Source organism: Penicillium manginii, assembly GCF_028828005.1.
Source record: "Penicillium manginii strain IBT 31320 chromosome Unknown utg000001l:1.0-3466041.0:1.0-3467806.0, whole genome shotgun sequence".
In the NCBI taxonomy this organism is placed as follows: domain Eukaryota; kingdom Fungi; phylum Ascomycota; class Eurotiomycetes; order Eurotiales; family Aspergillaceae; genus Penicillium; species Penicillium manginii.
Window position 1 is genome coordinate 3,311,542 of NW_026643102.1, and position 18,902 is coordinate 3,330,443.

General features: G+C 49.2%; 7 protein-coding genes across 7 annotated transcripts; 5 read left to right on the top strand and 2 right to left on the bottom strand.

Annotated features, from left to right (window-relative positions):
- Nucleotides 1-445: 445 nt before the first annotated feature.
- N7533_001228 (uncharacterized protein) lies at nt 446-1,723 on the top strand (the record flags this gene model as incomplete). The annotated part of the gene is made up of 3 exons (XM_057097878.1): nt 446-730; nt 794-847; nt 941-1,723. The coding sequence occupies 3 exons, from the start codon at nt 446-448 to the stop codon at nt 1,721-1,723; spliced, it is 1,122 nt and encodes a 373-aa protein (XP_056966371.1).
- A 1,177-nt stretch (nt 1,724-2,900) lies between these two features.
- Nucleotides 2,901-5,245, top strand: N7533_001229 (alpha-galactosidase; the record flags this gene model as incomplete). Its single annotated transcript, XM_057097879.1, has 4 exons — nt 2,901-2,964; nt 3,021-3,627; nt 3,702-4,697; nt 4,768-5,245. The coding sequence occupies 4 exons, from the start codon at nt 2,901-2,903 to the stop codon at nt 5,243-5,245; spliced, it is 2,145 nt and encodes a 714-aa protein (XP_056966372.1).
- An 801-nt stretch (nt 5,246-6,046) lies between these two features.
- On the top strand, nt 6,047-7,452 carry N7533_001230 (NAD(P)/FAD-dependent oxidoreductase; the record flags this gene model as incomplete). Its single annotated transcript, XM_057097880.1, is given in 4 exon segments — nt 6,047-6,166; nt 6,223-6,798; nt 6,815-7,206; nt 7,260-7,452. The coding sequence occupies 4 exon segments, from the start codon at nt 6,047-6,049 to the stop codon at nt 7,450-7,452; spliced, it is 1,281 nt and encodes a 426-aa protein (XP_056966373.1).
- Nucleotides 7,453-7,765: 313 nt separating this feature from the next.
- Nucleotides 7,766-9,261, bottom strand: N7533_001231 (uncharacterized protein; the record flags this gene model as incomplete). Its single annotated transcript, XM_057097881.1, has 2 exons — nt 7,766-8,457; nt 8,517-9,261. 2 exons carry the CDS (start codon nt 9,259-9,261, stop codon nt 7,766-7,768), a joined length of 1,437 nt encoding a protein of 478 aa, XP_056966374.1.
- A 398-nt stretch (nt 9,262-9,659) lies between these two features.
- Nucleotides 9,660-10,849, bottom strand: N7533_001232 (class III chitinase; the record flags this gene model as incomplete). The annotated part of the gene is made up of 3 exons (XM_057097882.1): nt 9,660-10,395; nt 10,450-10,549; nt 10,741-10,849. The coding sequence occupies 3 exons, from the start codon at nt 10,847-10,849 to the stop codon at nt 9,660-9,662; spliced, it is 945 nt and encodes a 314-aa protein (XP_056966375.1).
- A 1,570-nt stretch (nt 10,850-12,419) lies between these two features.
- N7533_001233 (TMEM165/GDT1 family protein) lies at nt 12,420-14,140 on the top strand (the record flags this gene model as incomplete). Its single annotated transcript, XM_057097883.1, has 4 exons — nt 12,420-13,040; nt 13,097-13,806; nt 13,859-13,998; nt 14,073-14,140. 4 exons carry the CDS (start codon nt 12,420-12,422, stop codon nt 14,138-14,140), a joined length of 1,539 nt encoding a protein of 512 aa, XP_056966376.1.
- Nucleotides 14,141-15,288: 1,148 nt separating this feature from the next.
- Nucleotides 15,289-18,097, top strand: N7533_001234 (telomere repeat binding factor family protein; the record flags this gene model as incomplete). Its single annotated transcript, XM_057097884.1, has 3 exons — nt 15,289-16,814; nt 16,867-17,997; nt 18,052-18,097. The coding sequence occupies 3 exons, from the start codon at nt 15,289-15,291 to the stop codon at nt 18,095-18,097; spliced, it is 2,703 nt and encodes a 900-aa protein (XP_056966377.1).
- Nucleotides 18,098-18,902: the final 805 nt, after the last annotated feature.

Genomic DNA, 18,902 nt, shown 5'->3' on the forward strand with positions numbered 1-18,902 from the left:
TATGCTATTCATGGAACGTGGGTGTACAGTTTGGGATTCTGGCTAATGAAATCGGTGGAACTATTTTTGACCGTCCCTGAGGAACTGGTCTATTTTTCTTCGAACCTGGGGTTTCTTACCGTGCAAGCATCTGTGCACCGGTCTATTTTATCTCGAAATTTCGTTGCCTGGATCGAAATGTGGATTCAGTCGGGGGAGGGGGGGTCAGCCCTACCAAACAAACTCCGTCATGGTGGGTCGCGTATCAGACTAGTAATAAGGCTGAACGACCGGGCTGTAAACATTTACATACAGATTTACCTCCCTGAAACATTCTCGTTGGTTCCTGTATCGCATGCCCCTCTGGAACTAACTGCCTCCGCAATCTGTCATTGCAAGTACCTATTCTTTCTCCCACGGTCGAGCTGGCTCCCTACTCCCCTCCGAGAGCAAGAAGTTCAGCACAATGGCGACCGGCGACGCGCGGAATCGACTCTTAGAGTTGGTCCAACTACCTATGCAGGCCGGAAATGATGCCAATAGACTGCGACCGATCATGTTGCTCCTCCCGATCGCAGGCTTAGCGCGTCTCTTCCACTGGAGTGCAGCAATTGTCCTGGTCGTCAACCTGGTTGCAATTATATTCCTTTCGGATGTCATTTCATCCGCGTCTGATGAACTTGCAGACTCTTTGGGCCATTTGCAAGGTGCACTCATAGGTGCGACACTTGGCAATACCGTCGAGTTGACCGTGCGTATCCACACGTTTGCAGAAGATCGGAACTCTGATTACTGACTGCATATCAACGTATAGTCCGGTGTCCTCGCCCTGTTGCATGGGGACATTGTTTTCGCTCAATCTGTCATGGTCGGTAGTATTTTATCCGATATATTACTAGTGAGAACATGTCGCTCTTTCCAAGTTGATTCATCAATTCCCGACTGACTCAATCCAAATTAGATATTCGGGTTCTGCATTGTGACAGCGTCTTATAATAAGCATGTTCTTGAGTTCAACGGTCATCTAGCCAAGACCTTGTCGTCCTTGATGATGATCACAGCCGTCACAATGCTACTACCAACTGCACTCTACTCGACCTTTCCCGTTTCACAAATTGATAACAGTGTCCTGGCATTTTCTCGCGGTACCTCATTTGTTTTATTCCTCCTCTATGCAGGATATCTCTACTTCCATATGAAGACCCACAAACACCTTTTCTTATCGGACGAAGAAGAAGAAGAAGAAGAACAAGAACCGACCCAGACAAATGGACTGGGAGGTTCTGAAGGCACCAAAACACCATCCGAGCAGCCTGACACGTCCGCGATCTTTGCCCCATCCATGCGACTTGCCGCCGCAGTTGCCGCGACGATTTTCTCCACAGAGTTGATTTTCGAAGGGGTGGACGATATCGTGGAGACATTGGGCTTTAGCCGCATGTTCATCGCAGTGATTCTGATACCGATCGCAAGTAACAGCACGGAGGGCACGACGGTTATAGCTTCGGCCCGAAGTGGTGACACTGATTCCGCAATTCGGGTAATCGTGGACAGCCTTCTTCAGATAGGTCTTTTCGTGATACCTCTTCTTGTTATGATAGGCTGGTGCATAGGAGAACCCATGTCTCTTTATTTTGATCCTTTCCAGTCGGGTATCATGTTTTTGGCCGTACTGGTCGTCAATCATCTGCTTCGCGATGGGCAATATGCTTACATTCATGGAGCAATGTTGGTTGCACTGTGAGTGATGTCAAACATATTAGAAACCGCAATGAGAACGGTCGGAAAACTAATAAAGAAAAAACTAGATATGGCAGCTTAACAGTGGCTTTCTACGCGCGGTAGGGAATGATTAGCGTTTGCAGAATACAGGTACTTCAGCCGTGAGTCTTTCCGGAACACACCTGGCACCTGGCACCTGGCACTCGCTGGTTAGAAACGCGCGAACCTTTCAAGATGGGAAAGAAAATGATTCCATCTATCTTCAAGATCGTTACTAGCGACTCGGAGTGACTCGATCATTCTGATACCCCACTCAGCCTCTGGTATCATGTCTGCATTTTTATAGGATTGAATGTCTATTGTACTTAAAATTTTCTGTTCGGCTCCCTATTTATTCAAGTTCCAAGGTTCTAAATGTTGTGGTGGGGCGGCCGATAGATCCATGGATATTGCTGTCCCGTTCGGCCATCAATCAAGAATCTTGTTCCTGACCCCAGGCTAAGAAGGGCGCAGACTCGTAAAACTCATGTGTCTCTGAATTTTGATATCGTCTAATCATGGACAAGCAGTACGCTCTTTTTCTAAATTTCTTGGCGACTCCTCGGATGAATTAGATTGCAAGTTCGGTCCAGCCCGGCAGTTGAGTTGAGGGTTGAAACATCCCTGATCGGAGATGCCCCGGCAGATAGCTTTCCCATCACCTGGCCGTGCTCAAAATGTGGCCGATCTTTGACCATGGGGTGACATTGAGCACGGCCATGAAGGACTTGATCTGATCTGCATTATTCCATTGTGAATCCGGTGTGTCTTGGCATTGCGAGGCGGGATTGAAGATATACGGACCAATGAGAGAACGTCAAAACCGCCCCTAGTTGTGCATTTCGCCGGGTCCGACGCCGCGATGTCCCCGGAGTGTCTCCGCACACCCCGCAAGCTCCCCAAATCGTCATGATTTTGCGGGTGAAGAAGTTGCTGCAATGGAGTCAAATATTAACCGAACTCGGCTATTGGTCAATTTTCTCCGTGGTTGCATGCTCCTTACCGCATCCTCCACGGGGCTTGGGATATAAATTCCTCAGACCCTCAGGACTTTACCTCCGGTGCCAGGTGCTATTGTTCTCCAACCTACCTGGGCAATTCGAAGACTGAAAAGGGCAAAGAGAACCTTGGAATACATAATGTCTCTCCTTTCACCCAAGATGGTGACTGTTGCCAGTCTAGTCGCCCTTTTAAGTCCAGTCATGGCTGCAGGTTCTTCAAGCGGTATGTCTCAACCCTTCTCGGCATCCGCTGAGGAAAGCGCTGACAAAATAATTTAGCTATCGTTGCGGATGGCAGCTCGTTCGCTCTGAACGGTGACGATGTATCCTACCGATTTCACGTCGATAATAGCACCGGTGACCTGATTTCAGATCACTTTGGTGCCAGCGTGTCAGGAGATATCCCTATAGAAGTCACGGGTGCGGTGAATGGCTGGGTCAACACCATTGGACGCGTCCGACGCGAATTTCCTGACCAAGGCCGAGGAGATTTCCGCCAGCCAGCGATCAGAATCCGACAATCGGAAGGGTACACTGTTTCTGACCTGCGGTATCAATCCTATACTGTTAAACAGGGCAAGCCTGATCTGCCTGGCTTACCGGCGACCTTCGGCACGGATGATGAGGTGTCAACCTTGATCGTCCATATGTACGACAACTATAGCTCCGTTGCAGCTGATCTCTCTTACTCGATCTTCCCGAAGCACAACGCAATCGTCCGCAGTGCAAACATCACCAACCAGGGCAAGGGGAACATCACAATCGAGTCGCTTGCAAGTATGAGTGTGGATTTCCCATACGAAAACTTGGACATGATTAGCCTGCGCGGTGATTGGGCAAGAGAGGCACACCGTGAGCGACGAAAGATTGAATATGGCAAACAGGGGTAAGTGAGCCCCGTCTGTTCAACCTGGCTATGTCAACCTCCAGAGGCCCGCTAACAGTATGTGATTTTGTTAGCTTCGAGAGCGCAACAGGCTACTCCTCCCACCTTCACAACCCATTCCTTGCTGTCATGGACCCCGCAAGCACGGAATCAAATGGCGAAGTTTGGGGATTTTCTCTCGTTTATTCAGGCTCTTTTTCTGTTGACGTTGAGAAGGGCTCCCAGGGAAACACCCGTGCTCTGGTCGGCCTCAACCCCAATCAGCTCTCCTGGTCATTGGGACCCGGTGAATCTCTCACCTCGCCAGAGTGTGTTGCTGTCTACTCAGAAAATGGAGTTGGTGGGATGTCCCGCTCGCTCCATAACCTCTACCGGAAAAATCTCATCAAAAGCAAATTTGCAACAGCAGATCGACCTGCTCTATTGAACAGCTGGGAGGGACTAGGATTCACCTTCAACGAATCTACAATCTACCAGCTCGCCAAGGAATCTGCTGCTCTAGGGATTAAGCTCTTCGTTCTAGATGATGGTTGGTTTGGTGACAAGTATCCCCGAACCTCGGATGATGCCGGTCTGGGTGATTGGATTCCTAACCCTGAGCGGTTCCCTGACGGCTTGACGCATGCAGTGGATAGCATCACTGCCCTCAAAGCTGCGAACACTTCAACGAATCTACGCTTTGGTCTTTGGTTTGAGCCTGAGATGGTGAACCCCAATTCTACTCTCTATCACGAGCACCCTGACTGGGCGTTACACGCAGGATCCTATCCTCGCACTTTGACGCGTAACCAGCTTGTTTTGAACGTTGCGCTCCCGGAGGTTCAAGACTTTATCATTGATGCCGTGTCAAATATTTTGAACAGCTCCGATATCAGCTATGTCAAATGGGACAATAACAGAGGAATTCACGAAACACCCTCCCCGTCCACAGACCACGAGTATATGCTGGGAATGTACCGGGTATTCGATGTTCTGACTACTCGATTCCCAGATGTGCTTTGGGAAGGATGTGCCTCCGGTGGCGGTCGTTTTGACCCTGGCGTGCTACAGTACTTCCCCCAGATCTGGACGTCAGATGATACCGACGCCGTGGAGCGAATCACTATTCAGATGGGTACCTCGCTTGCGTACCCCCCCTAGCGCTATGGGTGCTCACTTGTCTGCCGTTCCAAACCAGCAAACGGGCCGCACCTTGCCTGTTGATTTCCGCGGGCATGTGGCAATGATGGGTGGGTCGTTTGGTCTGGAGCTTGATCCATCTGATATGCCAGAGGATGATAAGGCTGCTCTGCCTGCACTGATTGCACTTGCGGAGAAAGTCAACCCAATCATCCTGACTGGTGATATGTACCGACTCAGTCTCCCGGAGGACTCTAACTGGCCAGCTGTTCTCTTCATCTCCGAAGATGGCAACAAGGCCGTCCTCTTCTACTTCCAGATTAATCCCAACATTAACCATGCTATTCCGTGGATCAAGATGCAAGGCCTGGACTCAAAAGCTACTTACAGTGTCGATGGAAATTCCACATACTCTGGCTCAGTTTTGATGAAGATTGGCTTGCAGTTCCCCATTGCTACGGACTATGGGAGCAAAGTGGTATTCTTAGAGAAGCAGTAAGAGATCAATGGAAAGCGCCCCTGTTGCGGATCATACCTCCAGCGAGGAGGTGATTCAGGTTTGAGACTAGTTGGGGGACGGAACTTGAAATGTACAGAACCCGTCTATTTTTGACCTCCAAAAGGTCCTTTATATACTACTTTTATTACAACGAGTGTTTGTTGAACTTTCTTCCGGACAACTTCTAGGAAAAGACTCTGAAATAGGCTTCCTTGGCCCCATTTTAAGTGTTGGGAAACTAATTATTTAACTTCATGGACAGATATGGCACCTGGGCACCTAGGTATACTTCTGTAGTGATCACAGGGCTGCCATCATCAAGATGTAAAGATGTAAAGATGTAAATGAACCGGTGCTAGAATGGACCGTGATATTGGTAGGCCAGGATGCGGTAGAGCAACAAGGTAATCTTGCCAAAAATGGAGTGCAACTTGAATGAGTATCTCTATTATTCGAACTGGAATGGAATTTCTATTCATACGCAATACTCTTTGTTGATCGTAATTAGATCCTTCAATTTACTGCTACTGTTCTAATTTCCATTTCATTGGTCCACAGAGGGCTTATTGGCTCTATCCCGATAAGGGAATTCCGTGAGCGACGGAAAGTTTAGGCTATTCCCCGACCACGTGAACGGGGATATCAGGAAGTATCCGTTATTCCTGGAGCGGGGGTTTGAGTAGGAATTTGATAACGTGGGGTCCACATCCCATATTTAATAAGTAGCCTTATAGTCCGAACATTTGCTGATCTGCTTCGGTATTTTCTCTTGAAATTCAAGTTCATCATCACAAAAAGAAAATGGAGAAGAACGCTAAAATTGTCATCATCGGGGCCGGAATATTTGGGCTCTCTACAGCCTATCAGCTTGCGTCTGAAGGTCACCAAAACATCGTCGTTCTCGACCGGCACATGCCACCAGTGAGTCAACTCTTCAATCCCCTTATTCTTCCAGGCTGAATATAGCTCATCATCAGGTACCGGATGGATCTAGCTCTGATATCTCGAGGGTTGTTCGCTTTGATTATGCCGATGACGACTACCTTGACCTTGCCTATGAGGCCTATGTGAAGTGGCGGGACGATGTTAAATACAAAGGCATCTTTGAACGCGCTGGATATATCCTTGCCGGCGAGACTAATGGCCAGGAATGGATTACCAAGACGATGTCTGCACTTAAAAAGAAGAATTTGCCATGGAAAAAGCTTGAAAATGCTGCAGCGGCGAAAAAAGAATATCCTATGCTATCAGGAGAGCTTGCGACCCCAGGGTTTTTCGGTTATCACAATCAACAGGCTGGGTGGGCGGACGCCGCCAAAGCAGTTAGCCAGCTTCGAGATGATTGTTTCGAACTTGGTGTTTCCTTCATCGCTGGTCGAAGCGGAACTGTGATTGATTTCGAAACTGATTCGAAAAAATCTATTAAGGCTGCTCTGACACTTGATGGTAATCGAGTAATAGGTGACCATTTTATTTTGTCGACCGGGGCCTGGACTTCGGGCCTAGTTTCTATGTATAACTCTGTCTTATCGACAGGACATGTCATCGGATATGTTAAGCTAACCCCAGAAGAGATTCAGAAGTACGAAAGTCTTCCTATCTATGCAAACTTCTCGACTGGATGGTTTAACTTCCCCCTCCCACCGAGATACCGGCATGCTAAAGATGGCAATCCATGGATGGGGATACACACGTACCCCTAGAAAAGAAGATCTTACTGCTGTTCGATCCAATATTTCGTCTCCGCCACTTATTCCGCCTCGAGAACGACGAAACTTTGTCCCGCGGGACGGTGAGGCCCGTTTACGAGAAGGTCTGCGCGAGATTCTTCCAGAACTGGCTGACAGGCCATTCCATAAACTTGCACTCTGCTGGTACACGGATACCCCAAGTGGCAACTTCATCATGGACTATCATCCAGATTATGCCAACCTATTTGTCGGAGGAGCTGGCAGTGGACAGTACGTTATCTTATATTCCTGCATCAGTACACTTACTGACAGTCCTATCACAGTGCGTTCAAATTTCTTCCTGTACTTGGGAAATACATGTCACTTGCCCTGAAGAAGAAGCTACCTGAACAGCTTGCGCAAAAATGGCGCTTCCGAGAGGAGTACGCATCGCAGACCGACACATTTCTAGGCGATGGCAGCCGCGGAGGACCGGCTAGACGAGAATTGGACACTGAGGAAAAGGCCAAGCTGTAGGGATTGGGGGGTTGCCCAGGTGTTATGATCTGGGATATTTGTGCTTAGAGCGGGCATGGCAAAGACGCTACTTCAATAGGCGGGTAAGAATGGAGTATGAATTTCCTATCCTCTAGGTCATAAACGTTTCCCTAATCATCGTGCGTCACAGGTACTAGTAACAAATCAATAATAGTAAAGAGTAATCGAAAATCTAGATTTCAGCAGAACTACGGTATACGTGGCAAATTAGAGACTGTCTACGCAAAAATTGCTTCTCGTTGACATGTTGTTTACTACAATCATCTTGGAGGGGAGAGGCTGTCCAGGTGTCTTAATCATTGCACAATTCTACTGTGAGATCTCCACCAGTATGTTTGAAACCCACTTGCTTCCACAGGTCCAGAACCCTTTCTTCGGGGTGGAATCCGAGACGGTCAGACCATTTTGCGTATGGCTCGTCTTTCGAGGAATATCTGAACCGATGATGAGATCTTCCCGACTCCGTTTCCATGATCATGAACTTCAGTTTTGGCATACATAATGCTGCCTGGCCCATAGCCATATACAACTCATTGAAGAGACCTGGTACACTGACTTCTCGGAAAGGCTTGGGGCTGCGATCTTCGAGTACGGTTCTCACATATTCCGGAAATTCATCATGTGGATCGGAATCTGAGGACAAAAAGTAATCATCCTCGTCGCGATCAGAGCGGTCAACAAAGAGCCATTTCCCGGAGGGAGTTGAGGGGCTGTATTGAATGTCGATTTCTGTCAGATCGGGCCATGACGCGTGCTTGTCGCTTGAGCCTGGTGGGCAAAAAAGTTCATTTCCAATTGTGATCCCACGAAGACTGAGTCTCTCTAACTTTTGAGAAAATTTATGTAGTTGTGAGCTCAAAGCATCCACGCCTTGGTCTGTGATGTTGTCTGGGGAGAAGTTATGATCCAGAGGCGGTTGATCACAAAAAGCGAAGTTGAAGACTTTTATGCTCGATGGCAAAAGGTGAATATGAGCAGCGAGTTCTAAATAGTCCATTAATATGCAGTGGAAATTAATGCATGAGCCCCTAGATGGAACATACCGTCACGGTTTCGCTTTCTCAGGCCCTTGTCGCTTTTGCAAGTGTCATTTAACGACAAGTTGAGTGTGTGCAGGCAAGGAAACTGAGAGGCAAGACGAGCGCACGAAGCCGCCTCGATTTCCCGTCCGGCGAGTACCGCCTCGATTTCGAGAGTGTGCACAATCTTGAGCTGCTCTATCTGGCTCTCAAATTCATCAAGCCGAAGATAGTTGTTCTCAAATCTGCGGTTCAAAATATCTTTAGTCCGGTCGGCACGGGCGGCCTTTCTTCGTTTGAGCCTAGTTTTTGGGCTAGCAAACAGATCGCTAGGCGACTGGGCTTGAATGGAGAGCGAGATCCCTTGGAGTGAAGCTCCAGGTTTATTGGCTTGCCATTTCGATATGATATGAAGGATTAAGCGGATTGCTTCGGAGAAGATTTGGTTATTGCGCTCATGCTCAGACTTAGTCTCTAAATTCGCCCGGGCGGCTTCATCGTAAGGCTCTAGCTCCACGATGAACTCGATGTTCCGAATATATGACTGTCGTCGTGGTTTGTTTATCAATCTCTCAAACTGATTTAGGTTCAAAGGAGTTCCTGTCTTGACTCGCAGTGTCCTCCAGATTCGCTCCTCGACAATGGCCTGCCAGTCGCGATTCACTGAAGCATATTGAGCCAATTGAAGCTTGCTGTCTATACGTGTCAACGGGTTGGCAAGAAAGGACACAATATGGCCAGTGATCTCTGGTGGAAGTGGCCATACCATTTTGCCTGAGAAGCTAGGAATCGGAAGAGCCCGCAGTTTACGACGATGCGGGGTCAAAGGGCGGGAGACTCATTTCTAGGGGTCCAAGGTACGCCTTGAGCTCGCTCATTATCCGAAAAAAAAAAAGATGCACAATGTGAAAAAGGTATCATATATTTGATGTTTTGATATACTTAATTGCTTAATGAAGACATTATTGTCATACCTAACTTTGGAGTAAAAAACTGATTTTCTGCAGCTGCCATGGAGAGTACCTAGGTATGTCCAAGGTTCAACAAGAAGCACGCCAAATATTTACTGCTAAGGTTACTACTAGAGGATCTCCCCGGTGCGACTAGTATAATATGAAAAATATGTATATGCTTGAGCTGAATTCACTTGGGGTATCCGGTAATCAATTATGATCCCAAAAGTCCACGAACTCGCGGAAGGAAATCACCATTACTGGTAGCATAGCCAACTTCCCAAATCGACACTCCTCCCATATTCGCATGCTTCATGAAAGGTAGCAGAGCTGTTTTGAGCAGAGCCGGAACCACATAGCCCATCCTCGCGGACGGGGTACCTGCTGCATTCCCTGGGACGCCCACGAATATCTTTGGCGATTTGGGAGTTGCCTGGCTGGCCTGTTCAAGCCATGTACCCAAGTTGAATTCACGTTTCGCAAGATTGGACCGACGAGCCGACGGGCCGCCCAAGAGAGGATTGGAAGGTCTTTCAGTAGATCTGCGGGCATAACCACCAGGGATACCACATTCTGGGTTGTTGTAGAATTGCACGAAAAGCGCATCAAACCAGCCCAAATGGTGCGTTAGAACACTGGCAAGATTCTTGTCCGGATATTGGCATTGCGGTGCAGCTGTCAAGAGGAATCCAGGGTGGCTCTTCTTCAGCTCGTTGAGCTTCTTCGTGAATGGGAGCAGATTTTCTATCGCCATCTCGAAGTCAAAGTCAAATCCATTGACCGCAGTGCCGCCGAAGTAGGTTGCACCGCCAGGTCCATACATGTTCCACACCTTTTGGGCCATATTTCGGGCTTCTTCAGCTGTGTCCCATCCACCTTCTCGATAGGTTTGCCCGCCGAAAGATAACAAGATGGTTTTACCTTGGTCCTGGCAATGCTTGATTTCCGCGCTAGAGATACCATGAGAAGTTTGATGTTGGCAAGATGATGGCAGGGCAGCTTACCCGGTAACTGGATGACCAAATGTGACCTGTGGCGTACCCTTCAAGGAGGTGACGAATGACAATTGGAATATCTGCACTCGTGAGTTAGACTTTTCTTGAGCTGGGCTATTCTGGAAGAGAGTAGACATGCGTCAATATCCTTGTCTATAGAACGGTTAGCGAACTGACTATCATGTATAAAACCCAATACACTTACTTGAACAGAAAGAAGATAGGCTACCACTGCCATCTAAGAAAATGAAAAAAAAAGAGTCAGTTAATACCATTATAGTCGAGATGGTCTTAGTTCACCCCAGTAGGTTGCGACCATTTTTGTTCCATTATTGAACACGCTTGCGGCGACTCCTTGCAGCGAAGCAAGAAGGGCCGCCGAGTATAGCAAGCTCTTCACCCCGGTCATGATGTCAGAAATTTAGATTTAATTTGATTCGGAATATGCAAATGATAGAATCTTTGAAATCCTAGCGTCACTTGGACGAAAATCCCAGTTAACAGAGACCAGCTCGCTCGTATGTGACTGAGGTAAGTGAGCAAAAGAAAGGAAGAACTGCGAATTCATCACTCTATATAACTTCGTATTTGAGTCCGATTCTTCTCGGCCCCCAGACAAGATTCACGGCGCTCTTCCCAGATTCGTATCGCAGTATCCATAGTATGGTGGCATAGAATGTGCCATCATGATTTTGGCCCCAGGGAGTGTACCTCGCTCGGGGCTCGGCCCACTTCAATTCGAGTAATAATAACATGGGTTTCGCACTCTTCATCATATATGCTCTGATTCCCAGGTGGCCCTGGGATTGGGGCCAATTGGTGACCCCTGGCCCCGACAAACGAGTGGGGGCCGTGCTATTTTTGCACCGCATCGCGGCTGATCTTATACCAAATTTGACCATGAAAGGTTCGAATTGATCTGTGAAGAGTTAGTATAGTGAGACTCTGAGAGTAGAAGATTGAGGCGCCAGTTAGAAGCCCAAGAATTAATGGGGTCTGGCCCGATTCCGAGCGGTTACTAGGTTGGGGCCGTATGAAATTCGGAACTAAAGCCGATCTGCATATCAATGACGTTAACTCTGTCCGCCGAATGGCCCAATCCATGTGCCCTATTTGTTTTGTATTAGTGGATGATCAAATTTTCGTATGCCATGGGCTTTTCCTCGTCGCGTTGAGCGGATCTCGGGGTTCTTTCGGCCTCATGTTCGTGTTGTACTAGCTCTCCTTCCCTTCGCATAGGACAGCTATGCCACCTTCCAGCATTATCAATCGTCAAACATGGTGAGGCATCTCGAGATGGACCCCATGCTAGGTGCGAAAGCCAAGCTTCGTGATGATGAAATTCCATCGAGCGTAATAGTCCTCACCCAGAATAGTCAGTATTGGGAGAGAGAAGAAGAGGGCGTAGTGTAGCTACAGTAGATACCCGTTTGTGCCTCAGGCTCCAAATCCAGGGCTAGGCAAACCCGTGATTGGTCACATGGTAGGTACATTAGTTACGGAGGTAATGACTTCTATCTTGATACCCTTGCGCTACCTCTCAATCCTACAACTGCTGCTACGAATAGGCGCGAGCAGTCTCAATCACCAGGAATTCCAATATTTTCATTGATCAATACTCTACTATTCTATTATTATTACTAACTAACTAGAAGTAACTCATTAGTAACTCGTCCACCGCTTCCGGTGGTCACGTGAACTCACCCCTTTGCAGGCGAGTTGCAGCTGCGGCCTCAAAACATTCAGTTCAGTTCATTTTCATTCCTTCGCGATCCCTCTCTGTCTTGCCATTGCTTCTTTCCTTTTATTCCTTCGCCTTCGCCCTATTCTACGACTTCCTTATTTCCGAACCCGGGCTTATCCTCGAAACTCGACTCGGCATTGATTGTCCTTGCAGCATCTTACAACTGTCCTTCTCAAAACCTCCGATCGCAATCGCCCTCTAGTCGCTCATTTCGCGGTCATTGCCGCCTTTCATCATGAAACTGAACATTTCATCGCCTTTCATCCTCTTTCTCCTCCCCGCCATTTCGACTGCCTTGGCAGACGTCAAGCCAAACGCCCAGCCGACCGTTCGTGCCTCATATGGCTCTTCCGGACTTGATGCTCGCTACGCTGATACCGACTCTTATGCTTCGGGCAATGTCGCCAAGGGATCCTCGGATGTCCCTGTAGATGGGAAGGATGGCAAACCACACGCGGGCCCGTGGGTAGAGACTGGTGCAGAACGCGACCGAAAGATCACCGGGAACACCATTGTCGGGAGTGATGATTACGAACTTGCACCTTCCAGACTCGATACGAAGATTCCTTCTTCGGACCACCTTAACACTGATGGCGGAAAAGTTATTCCGCATTCCAATGGCGGCGTCATGAACGACCCGAATCGAGCGGGACCGAAGGAGGGCACGCGAGGCACCGAGGGTGGCGTATCGGCGAAAGAAAAAGAGAACCAGTATGCAGAGAAAGTGCCCGGAAGCCCCAAAGAGGCCCCTCCTTTACCGCACGGCGAGAAACAGAAGTTTTCGTCAGACAGTGACAGCGCATCCGGAAGTGGTGGCCGCACAGCTGATGAAGCTGGCACACTTGGGATGTTGGAGGTACGCCATGTCTGTCTACTCCATTACCCTGCGCATAATTGACAACCGTTATCTAGAAACCGGCCGATCTACCCAGCAAGCCTCATGATATCCCTCACCCCAAACCCCCCTCTCAAGTCAACAATGATCCGTTGGCCATTGAGCACGGATCGGGCTCGTACGCTAGCTCGTCAAAGACATACGACAAGAACACTGGCCTTGCAGAGGAGAATGACGGACTCCACTCGCTTCTATTCGCGTTCACTATGATCATCGTTTCTGAAATTGGAGACAAGACCTTCCTCGTTGCTGCGCTGATGGCTATGAGACACCCACGTCTGGTCGTTTTCACCTCCGCATTCTCTGCTCTCATCGCCATGACCGTTCTTTCCGCTGTCCTCGGCCACGCCGTCCCCACACTGATCCCCAAGTCCGTCACCAAGTTCATGGCGGCCATCCTCTTCCTTGTTTTCGGCGCAAAGATGCTCAAGGAGGGCCGCGAGATGTCCCCCGACGAGGGCGTCGGCGAGGAGATGCGGGAGGTGGAACAGGAGCTGGAGGAGAAAGAACAGGAGCAGATCCGTATGGGTCGTCGCCGCTCTTCCGTTACCCCCCATAACCTGGAAGCCGGTCGCGCTGGCGGTCGTCCCAAATCTCGTGGAAACCGTCTGCCTTCGCCCCCGGAGAGTATCTCCTCATCTTCGTCTCGTGGCTCATCTCCTCAGCCTCGCCTAAAGGAATGCATGTCAGGCGTGAGCAACCTCCTATCTCTTCTTCTCAGCCCCGCGTGGGTCCAAACTTTTGTTATGACATTTCTCGGTGAATGGGGGGGATCGTAGTCAGATCGCCACCATCGCTATGGCCGCCGGTCAGGACTACTGGTGGGTCACAATTGGTGCTATCACTGGGCACGGTATTTGCACAGCCGCTGCCGTTATCGGTGGGCGTGCGATTGCGGGCCGTGTCAGCATGCGTGTTGGTAAGTCACTCTTCACTCTTCATTCTTTCCTTCTGTTCTGTTTCCGCGTCAATACTAATATTTTTAACTTGCAGTTACCCTCGGCGGTGCCGCGGCATTCCTTGTATTCGGCGTCATCTATCTCATTGAAGGCCTTTTCTGAAAATCATCTGGGCGGTTGTAACTCGGTTGGGTATTTGGGGGGCTTGCATAGGTGTAAAAGTCATCATTTGACGTTCTGTGACATATTTTAATTAATGATATAATTTACCATGGCCGAGATGTCCAATACTACCTACCTACCTAGGTAGGTACTAGTACTGGATTAGAGTCGTGTGTTTCGATTCGTGCATATATTTCCGTGGTTGGGGTAATCGAAGCGATGGCATTCCTACAAGGTAATTCCAACTTCGAGCCCTGGAGGCTGTGCCAGTGGAGAGTTTGTATATGAGGAAGATCGAGATGGTATATACTGAATAGTCCTAGGCAATGCTAAAGTGTCGGCCGGGACTAAGAGGTTGGCCATACCCCCAGGGTGCAATTATTAATTTCATTGGCCGCGGGTGCAACACATCAACCTTGGAAGGCAACAACTCAACTTGAACCATAGAGCTTATGATTCTCACATCTACCAGTATGATTGGTAGTGAATCTACGAGTACACTGGAGGGTTTTTCCAAGTGCTACTCTGCAAATTGTATCTCAGTTTTGTTCAAATAAACCAGCTGCAAACTGGTTCCGATTGGCTGGAAATATCGACACCCTAATATTCAGGCAAAACCCTAAACCCTGAACCCTAGACCCTGTACGGCCAACCTCTCAGGCCGGGCCGACACTTTAGTACTGGCCAACACCTTAGCGCGGCGCCCGGTCGAAATTTCTTTTCCCCCTTGAAAGAGTAAATGAACGCGTGATTTTGTCTGCTCAACCCGGTGTGATCATTCAAATCGCCCTTCTAGTGAGTGAGATCTCATAATCTTCATTTTTGCGTACCGGCTTCATACCCCGGAACAATATGATAATCCGGCACCGAAGGTTTCGCTGCCCCGAAAACCCTCATCGCGTCACTCCAAGCCTTAAACATCATCATCCCCTCGGGTTTTTACATCATTTCTCATCCGAAATAACTCCTAAAACTCTGTATATCGTCTGACATATCTATTTCGCAACATTATTCCACCCACAATCAGTGGGTCTGCATCTGGTGATTGTTTATCGGACGCGTTTGGCCCACCGCCCTCGGGATGGTGCGCAGTGCAGGGGGAGTCCCCCAGCCTAGCCGGGTCACGAGGAGCCAGAGTCGTGAACTTGATGATCCGGTTCATGATCGATCTACAAAATGGAGTCAAGTTGCCGGAAAAGGAGCTGCCAGCGCCCACCGTGAGTAATCATCCTCTGACAATTCGTATCTGCCTTATGTACCCTATGCACACCCGGGCTCTGCTTTGCTATCCTGTTGTTTACTATACTTCTCTTTCTTCACGCTTTCATCCTCCCGAGACACTCTACAAATATGAAAAATTTCTGACCTTCCTAGGCTTGAGCACCGTGGCTGAGAGCTCACCTTCCAAAGCTCGCCGAAAATCAAATTTCGCGAATGGCACTTCAGTAGTACCTGAGTCCCCCGAGGGTAATATCTCGGGCACAACATTCTTGCCTCAGGAGGATTCCGATCCGGAAGATGCTGACCTTGAGCCCATTATCATGATTGATGAGCTCCCGGGATTGCAAGAAGCCTCCGATCGCTTCTTAAATCTGCTCAAAACGAACGCCCCTGATGCCAGACAGGTTGTTGATGCGGCTAAAAGGCTCGCCAATCCACGAAACACTGAAAACAAGCGCCTTAAACCAGCAATCCGCAAATTACTCTCCCAGATGAAACCCTTTGGATCCGAGCCTTTCATCAATGTCGCCGAGGCCCAGGGCCTCATTCCAACCGTGCAGCCCAAGGGTGCGGCTCGACCATGGAGTCCATCTCCTGCCCTACACAGGGCCAATTGTGCTCGTCTTGCACTGGACGTACTCTTGGTAAGCATGGGGTCAAATTCTCTCGGTGAAACGATTGAAACTCTCGAGAGCCAGTTCCCCGCGCCCTTCCTGAGCCAAATAGTCAACGGCAAGGAGCATGTTCCGATTGGAGGTAGTACTGCCGCAGGGCCAACCTTTGAAATGGCTCTTGAAATTCGAACGCAATATGCGCTCGTGGAACTAGAAAGGCATGAAAAGGAGAAGCGCTTTGACGCCCGTTCTCTTCTAGATAACGTGTTCTACGGCAATGGGCACACCTCGGATACCGGCTCTCTGCGCGGTTTCAATCTCCCGGGGATTTTCGCGGACGAGAATGGTTGTCTTCCAGATCGATTTCAGGATAGAGTCAGCGATCGCTATAGTGAACTTGACTATTCTCTGCATGATGATGATGGAAATCCTAACATCAAAGGCCTGAAAGCCACTTTCTGGAGCAGATTCCTTGTCTGTACCGCTCGCTTTGTACAAAGTCGCGACAAAGAACTCCGACGAGACTTGGAGTTCCAGCCAAAACTTGAAGATGTCAAGGACTACGTCGAGAAGATGATTGAGGGTGGGGGCGGATCTGATGACCAGGACGAGTCGGGGAAGGAACAGACGCCCAGCCCAAGCGCAGAGGATCGCTCCTCCTCGAGGATGGAAAGTCATCACGATGAAGATGGACATTCTGACGACGGAATTTTCGTTCCTCTCTCTCCTCCCACTCCACCCCAGCAGCCATCCCAGCCGTCGATTGAACAGAGTTCACCAGGCAGCCAAGCCAGGCAACCGACACCCAAAAGCACACACAGACGACAATCGTCTAAGCAGTATGTTGATTGCCCCCATCGAGATTTCTGCCAATGACTGACTTCACTCTAGCAACGACCTCGCTCGGCATCTCGATTATCTCCAGAAGCGCCGGGAAGCGCGCCAGCAACAAGAGACGACCAGAGCACCGGAAAGGGATACAGCTGCTGTTTCCTCAGACATGCGCGTGGCAGAAGCTAGTCCCCAACAACCAAGCTCGGGCGATGCATCATTTCCTTCTCCCGGAGAGCTTATTCGAGACCCCGAAGGTGTCACCGTGCCTCGAGAGATTGCCCAAACACCGGATGAAGATTTGCAATACCCAACCCATGATAACGATGACACCCTGCTTAACGATGGCGAGGAACTGGACCTGAGCAATTACAGGCGGAACGAACTCATGCAGTCCACCAGTCCTCCTGGGTCTGAACGAGCTCGTCAAAATTACAACCGGGGCCGCTTCTTCGATTCCCCACCGCGGAACCAATTCACTGCAATCAATGAGCGGCGTACACTTCTCGACCAGCAAGAGCACCGTACCCGAATCAACTTTTCCTCCGAAGATGAGAGCCAGCTTACAGAAAGACGTATGAACCAAACAAGCCGGGCACGACAAGACACATCAAAGAGAACACACGATGAGATAGAGAATGGCTCCGAAAATGATGATTCTGATGATGCGTTCGACCCACCGGAGTCCAATGTGGACGTCGTTTCCAACGGAGCCCGAAAACTTCTCCAAACAGCCAACAAGAGGCAGCGTACAAACACCACGGATGAAGATTCTAGCGCGGCGGGTCAGCTCCACGATGACCTGAGGGCGACTCGTGATACCCGCCAGACCCAGAATCAGAGACAAACGGCGGTTCAGCCAGCATCCACTCAAGTCCAATCACCCGAAGCCCAGTCGTCCCACGTTGCCCGTGCTCGGAGCGAAGCCGTGAACACGTCACCAAGCCAGTCTCGCTGGAGCCAAGTAAATGATCCCGTGTTGTCCGCTCCAGCACCGAATATGAGAAGAAGGTGGACCGCAGATGAAAACGAACGTCTCATTTCACTCATCGGTCGATATGGCAACTCCTGGGCGAAAATTAAGGCGCAAGATGACATTTGTCCGAGGGCGGAAGGGGGACCGAAATTGCAGGGTCGGACCCAGGTTAATCTGAAGGATAGGGCGAGAAATCTCAAGAGGACGTATCAGAGGTACGATTTCTCTTTGCGAAGTTGTGATTATGAATACTAACACTGGTTCTGCAGAGAAGGTACAGCGTTGCCGAAGAACTTCGAGTACATCAAATCCTAAGTTCGACTTTGTTGTTATCTCTATGTTGGGGGTCTAAAATGGCCTGATTCCTGTGGCCAGAGTGGGAGGCTCGTTTTCTTTGCTTTTGCTAAATTATGCGGGTGGGTAGCATTTGCTTTCAATTCGGCGGATTGTTTAATTTTCTTTTTTCAAGTTACGAGTACATATACCATTCGCTGTAATCTATCGCTCCTTCTTTGCACATTTCGAATACAAGTGTGTATTGCCCTTGGATTTTACGCCCAAGCTTGAAAATTAATATTAGCAACGTTCACAGAATCCAAACCAAGCCAACCCATTCATTCTCCAGTAATACTTAATCCATGCAACTTCCGAGAATAGGATAGCGTGGCTCATTTACAGCTTGGATGGGGACTTACAAAAGACCAAACAGGCAATCATGATTGTGTCAGGTATGATCAAGCTCTACGACTGACACCTACGGGACTACGAAGCGCGGCTTCGTTGCTCGCTTGCTCGGTGCATCCCACCACCAAGACACGGATCAAAAGACCAGGAGTGATCGATTCCCAGTGATCAAAGGTTTCAACAGGACATATGTCTGATGAACCTCAGCACTGGGAATGAGGAGCTAGACCGGACAGACTTCACAATTGAAATACTGGCCTGCCTGCTGCATCCATCAATCGGCGGGTCCTCAGATCCGTACCTCCGCAACGAGACCAGCTAGCATGCAAGAGTATGAGTGGCCCTGATATGCCTCGGAGCACTGACAAGGCCACACAGTCGTAAGCCGCGCCTACAGAGACCAAGCCGTTAGTAGCATCCACTCCGCAGGTTGAGA